This window comes from Galeopterus variegatus, unplaced genomic scaffold (genome assembly GCF_000696425.1).
Source record: "Galeopterus variegatus unplaced genomic scaffold, G_variegatus-3.0.2 Scaffold913, whole genome shotgun sequence".
Taxonomy (NCBI): Eukaryota; Metazoa; Chordata; class Mammalia; order Dermoptera; family Cynocephalidae; genus Galeopterus; species Galeopterus variegatus.
In genome coordinates, this window is record NW_007727024.1 from 68,286 (window position 1) to 75,044 (window position 6,759).

Consider the following 6,759-nt stretch of genomic DNA (forward strand, 5'->3'; position numbering starts at 1 on the left):
AATAAATAAATAAATAAATAAATAAATAAGATGGAGCGAAATGTTAGAGGAATGGGTAAAAGGTTAGGAAAATCAACTACAATGTATATTGAGAAGTTAAAATTTAAAAAAAATTTTAAAAAGGCTCAGGGTGGTTGATCACTGAGAATGTGAAAGCCATAAGTGGGGTCTCTTTGGCAGCATTTAGTTAAGCCCTGGTCCCCTGCAGTCAGAGGAGGACTCAACTGTGACAGGAGTGCTGTTTCAGAGAAGTTTGGATTCTCAGCTCCAGCAAGTCTCCTGGGCCAAGGCTGGAGCCCTAATAAGGAAGGAGCACAACCCTTAAAATTGGAAGGGGAACACCTGGGGAGATGCAGTTCAGAAGCACAATGCCTCAGATTCCCATGACCCCAATAGGCCTGTTGCTAGCCCCCGCCCCAACTGGGAGTGTGCTGGGTTGGTTGAGGGAGAAGAGGGAGCAGATGGGGAAGCTGTGCAAGAGCAGGAGAGGCAGCATGGGAATGTGTCTGAGGCTGCTGGATCTGGGGGGAGCAGAACATCGAGTTGAATGAGGATATTGCAGGACTTCCCCATATGTGAGCACTCTCTCCTGCTTCAGGATTTACTACTGTGGCAAATACCCCTGTGATGGTGGTAATACGCCACTAGGGGGAATTCTTGGAGGATCACAGTTAGTGAAATAGAAATGCAAGAACATGCACGGCGCATGGTGGGTAAAAGGATCCAAAGGCTCAGAGAAGTGGGCATGCTAAAGTGGATTTGCTACATGAAACTTAACAAAACAAACAAACAACAATAACAACAACAAAACCACCAGCCAACTGCATTGTCAGGAAGTTCTCTGTTTAACAAAACAAACAAACAACAATAACAACAACAAAACCACCAGCCAACTGCATTGTCAGGAAGTTCTCTGTTTAACAAAACAAACAAACAACAATAACAACAACAAAACCACCAGCCAACTGCATTGTCAGGAAGTTCTCTGTTTAACAAAACAAACAAACAACAATAACAACAACAAAACCACCAGCCAACTGCATTGTCAGGAAGTTCTCTGTTTAACAAAACAAACAAACAACAATAACAACAACAAAACCACCAGCCAACTGCATTTTCAGGAAGTTCTCTGTTTACCAAAGCAATGATGCTTGTGAGAGGGGCAGCAGCATTGCTAAGCAGGTCAGCAGTGCCCGTGGGCTAAGCGTAGCAAGAAATGCTGTTTTCAAACTGAACTCCCTGATGGACACGAGAATAGCAACATCTCAAAATAATATAAGCCAGGTGGTGATGCTCAGTTTTTGGAAGTAACGTGGGCACAACTGTTGCAAAAAGAGGTAGGACTGTAGAGACATCCAGGGGATCCCAACTTGGAGACGGTTAATAGAACATTATGTTCCTGGAGGAAAGACATATGGGCTGCCGACAAGGGCATTGCTTAGTTTACACAGTCAAAAGAAATCAATGATGGGTGAACAGAGGCAGAGGGCAGGATCTCAGTAAAAATCACAATCCCTTGCCCCGTTTCCAGATCAGACCTGGAACCCACTGGCAGGAAGACTGGCTGATTCCTTTGAGTGAGAACCCTGCAATACCAGGGCAAATCTATTCATTTGTTATTCCTCTACTCCTTCACCAGGGAGTTTAGGACTACTTATTCAGGTAAATGTGCTCTGGAGAAAAGAAAAATGTTCAGCACTTTTAAGAATTCCTGAACACTGGGTCTGAATTGACTGTAACACCTGGAGAACTAAATGAATCACTGAGGTGCTCTACTAAAGTGAGGACATCGCGGGGCTACTAGAGTTCTAGCCAAGGATGGCTCTCTCTGGGTCCACTGCTCCACGGGCCAACCTGATGATCCTTTCCCTATTTCTTAATACACAATTTGCAGGGACACTCTTGGTAGTTTGAAGAACCCTCACATTGATTCTTGAAATTCTTAGGTAAAAGCTATAGTGGGGACAGCAAGAAGAAGACCCTAAAGCTGCTCCCACCACAACAAAAGGAGTAAATCAAAAATAATACTAAAACCCAGAAGGAACAGGGAAATTAATGAAACTCTCAAAGACTTTAATATTGTAGTAGCCCCTGTCATATTCCCATTAATTTCACCATGCTGTCTCTTCCTTACTCAGACTGGTACTGCAAAGCCAGTCAAAACTCATGAAACAATACATGCATAGGTCAATAACACTTTTCAATTGCACTTTATGATGTAGGCCAATTATAAAACCAGTGTTAATACAGAGACCTTGTGTGTGATAATATTCTAACTGCAGTGATAATAGCATGCACACCAGAGTTCTTTTGCAGTCCACAACTGGAGGTGGGGGGTGAGGAAGAAGAGGTGGTGGTGGCTGGGGTTGGGGGAGGGTGTTGGCTTGCTATGAGCACAGTCCCCATGGAAGCCCACTGTCTGATCCACGTGGCTCCATTGTCTTGGTTTCAGGTGTGTTAGGAGCTGCCATCCATGGCCATCTGTATGTATGTTGTCCACACCTGCCTCACAGCAGTGGGCAAGGGTAGCCCTGAATCACAGGAAATAATGCTCCTGCCAGAGGTCCAGGAACCAGCAAGAGAGGTTTGAGGGCTGCACAGAGGAGTGCTGCATCCTTCAGTTCACTGGGAAGGGGAGCTGGGTGTAGGGTGAGACCAGGGAAATACCCACTTTTCCACATGGTGGAAACATCAATACCAGATTCACAGCTCATCATCTGGAAGGTCCTCTCCAACTGCTGTGTGATGGGAGGTAGGTGGTGGTGTTCCAGCATCTTCCTTTGGGCCTGATCCACAACCTGATTTGGGGGTACAGGCGGGGCCCAGAGTCGGCCAGGAACACATCAGCCAAATTCTACATGTTGTCCACTTTGGGACCAAGGACACCATCAGTCCCAAGGGCCATGCTCCTGCTGCAGGGACACAGGCAGCATGCTTGTGAACTAGAAGGACAGGGACGTGGAGGTGGGTGGTGCTGAGTTGCGTCCCTTAGGCACTCACTGCTTGTCAGCATCGCTCAGGTTCACGGGCATGCAATGGTACTACTCCTTCTGGATCTTTATGAGGCAGAAGGGCAGGTCCACCTGAGGCACTGGGGCTCCACGAGGATGGAGGTGACGCACTGGGACTTGCATAAGGTGCAGAACTGGACGGAGTTCTCCTGACTGTGCATGGGCCATGGGATGTAGAAGGAATTGCACTGGAGATAGCAGAAGCATTGAGCACCATGTGGCTGTGGCAGTACTCCTCTTTCTCCATCTGCCACCTCGGCTATGTCTTGCACCAGTCACTCCTGAGGTACTTGCACTCGGTGACCACCAGGGCCTCCTGGCTGGAGGCCAGCACCACCTGGCTCTGGTTCAGCCATCTCTCTGAGTTGTTGCTGCCACTGTCTTTATAGGCAAGGGGATGGTGCCCATGGGCCAGTTCTTCTGGGCTTCCTCCCCCTTCTCCAGCACAGCCACCAGGAATAAGAACAGGGAAAGCTTCCAGAACACCCTGCAATGCAACAAGAAGAGTAAGTGGGCTAAGTGAGGAAGGACAATAGAGTGTGGGATCCTTCTTTTCCTTTGAAAGCTTCATCATTTTATTAGGAAGAACAACAGTCATGTGGTGTCTGGTTTACTGCTGGATGCCCTGGGGCAGCTACAGGTGAGAGGCAATTCAACAGTACACTTGCAGACTGCTATGGGTACCCTAAAAATGTTCCAGATGCACAAAATGGCCAGTAGGTACTTTGTATCACAGCCAGAAAGCACATAGTGTTGAACAATTACAGAAGAATTGCAAAGCAAAAGTTGTCAAGAGATAACTCGAGACAGTCTGCCAAAGTATCCATGATACTTCATACCCAACATTTACTCTGTTCTACTATGTGCCAAGCCTGTCCTAAGTGCTTTACATGTACTGTTGTCCCTTGGTATCTGTTTGAGACAGATTCTAGGACTCCTGCAGACACCCAGACGATTTTCCCAAGAACTCAAGAGCTTGCCCACACCCAGATGAACCAGCAGAGTGTCACTAACCTGATCAAGGAATCACTAAGTGCACAAGTGCTTAGGCCATGAGGGCACTCACACACAATCCAACACTGAATATGTCCAAAGTACCCACATGGAGACTACACTACTGCATTGATCCCGAACCAGTACTAAAACACCCTACTCAAAATCAATATAAGGTCTACAGGAGAAAGTCTCTCTCCACAAAGCCCACTCCAGAGTAATAGAAGAAGCAACTGATCTACCAGATGACCAGACACAGACAAACTAGAAATAAAAAAAGAGGGAGAGAGAGGGAAAAAGAGGGAGAGAGAGAAAATATGACACCACCAAAGGAATACATTAATTCTCAAATACCAAACCACATAGAGCAAGAAACACTTGAAATGACTGAAAAGAAATTCTGAGTAACAATCTTAAGGTAACTCAATGAGATAACAGAAGATTCAGTTAGACCACACAATGAAATGAGAAAGGGTATCCAGGATATGAAAAAGATGAAATTTACATAGAGATTAATATCTTTAAAAAGAATATAGAAGAACTCCTAGAAGTGAATGATTCATTCAATGAAATTAAAAACACAAATGATAGGTTAAGCAGTGGTTAGAGCAAGCAGAAGAAAGAATTTTTGATTTGAAGATGGTCTTTGTGAAATAACCCAAGTGGACCAATAAAATAAAATAAAATAAAATAAAGGAAGCTAATCTAAGAGAACTGGCAGACAACCGTAAGCATACAACAACACTAATCATAAGTGTTTCAGAAGAAGTGGAAGGAAAAGTCATTTAAAACATAGCCAATAAAATAGTAGCAGAAAACTTCCCAAGTATAGGAAGAAACATGAACCTTCAGATCCAGGAGGCTCACAGATCCCCAAACAGATTTAATCCATAAAGGTCCTCTCTGGGACATATTTTAGTTAAACTAACAAAACTCAAAGACAAAGAGGGAATCTAAAAAAAAGCAAGAGAAAAGCATCAAGTCACCTGTAAGTGAGTCCCCATCAGACTAACAGCAATCTTCTCAACAGAAAGTACAAACTGGAAGAGAACAGGATGATATAATTAAAATACTAAAAGAAAAAACAAAACAAAACAAAAACTGCCAGCCATGAATTCTAGATCCAGAAAGGCTATCCTTCAGAAATGAGGGAGATATAGTGTATTTTCCAGGAAAAACAGAAAAAGAAATAAAAAACTGTGGGAGTTCACCACCACACAACCAGCCCTACAAGAAATCCTCAAGGGGGTCCTGCATATAAAATCAAAAAAATGATAAAATGATAATCACTGCCATGAATACACAAGAAAGAACAAAACCCACTGGTAGAACAAAATGCAAATGAAAAAGTGAACAAAACTTTATCTTACAACCTACAAAACCCAACAAACACCAAAGACAAACAATAAAAGGAGAAGAAAGAAACAAAAGATATTTAAAATATTCAAAATAAAAATAGATAAAATGCCAGGGGTAAGAAAATACCTTTCAGAGACAAACCTAAATGTAAATGGATTAAATTCCTCACTGAAAAGACCCAGACTGACTGGATTAAAAAGCTAGACCCAACCATATGCTGTCTTCAGGAAATTCACATCACCTGTAAAGACAAGCAGACTAATCGTGATGGGACAGAAAAAGATATACTGTGCAAACAGAAAAGAAAAATAAGCAGGAGTAGCTATTCTTATATTGAATAAAATAGGCTTTAAACCAAAAGCCATAAAAAGAGGCAAAAAAGCCATTAAATAGTGAAAAAAGATCTATCTAGCGAGAAGACAAAACTATTATAAATATATATGCACCCAACACTGGAATACCCTGTTATATAAAGCAAACACTATTAGGCCTAAAGAAAAATAGACCCCAAGACATTAACAGTTGGGGACCTGAACACCACTCTTGGATCATTGGACAGATCATCTAGGAAACAAAGCAAAAGAGAAACACAGAATTTACACTTTAGACCAATTGGAACTGGCACCTATCTACAGAACATTTCATCCAAAAGATGGATTAAAACTACAAACCAATAACAAGCAAAATCCTGGAAACTATACAAATACACTGGAATTAAACAACATGCTCCCAAATGACCTATGGGTCCAAGGAGAAATTTAAAAGGAAACCAAAAAATTTCTTGAATATAACAAAAATAAAGATACATCATACCTAAATCTGTGGGATACTGCAAAAGCAGAACTAAGAGGGAAGTTATTGCAATAAATGCTTATATGAAAAGGATAGAAAGATTTTAAATAAACAACATAATGCTATACCTTAATGAAGTAGAAAAACAAGAAAAATCCAATCCTAACATTAGTATATGGAAAGAAATAGTTAACATCAGAGCAGAACTAAATGAAAGAGAGACCCAAAAAACAATACAAAATATCAATGAAATGAAAAAGTTGGTTTATGGAGATGATAAACAAAATTGACAAACAATTAGCTAGACTAACTCAGAAAAAGACAGAACCCCAATTTACAAAAATCAGAAATGAAAAAGCAGACATTAAAACTGATACCATAGAAATACAAAGACTCATGAGAGAGTATTATAAACAACTGTATTCCAATGAATTTGAAAACCTGGAGGAAATGGATAAATTTCTGGGCACATACAAACTACCAAGACTGAACCAAGAAGAAATAGAAACCTGAACAGAGAATTATGAGCAAAAAGTTTGAAGTAGTAATCAGCAGTCTCTCAACAAAGAAAAGCCCAGGACAAGATGGCAGTACTGCTGATGTC

General features: G+C 41.8%; 1 protein-coding gene across 1 annotated transcript in view; it reads right to left on the minus strand.

The window, feature by feature from the left end:
- Positions 1-2,996: 2,996 nt before the first annotated feature.
- GREM2 (gremlin 2, DAN family BMP antagonist) overlaps positions 2,997-6,759 on the minus strand; it is a 21,396-nt gene continuing 17,633 nt past the window's right edge. Inside the window, 4 exon segments of the mRNA XM_008573405.1 lie at positions 2,997-3,088; positions 3,091-3,216; positions 3,219-3,407; positions 3,410-3,498. Of these exon segments, the coding sequence (XP_008571627.1) occupies positions 2,997-3,088; positions 3,091-3,216; positions 3,219-3,407; positions 3,410-3,498 (496 nt within the window).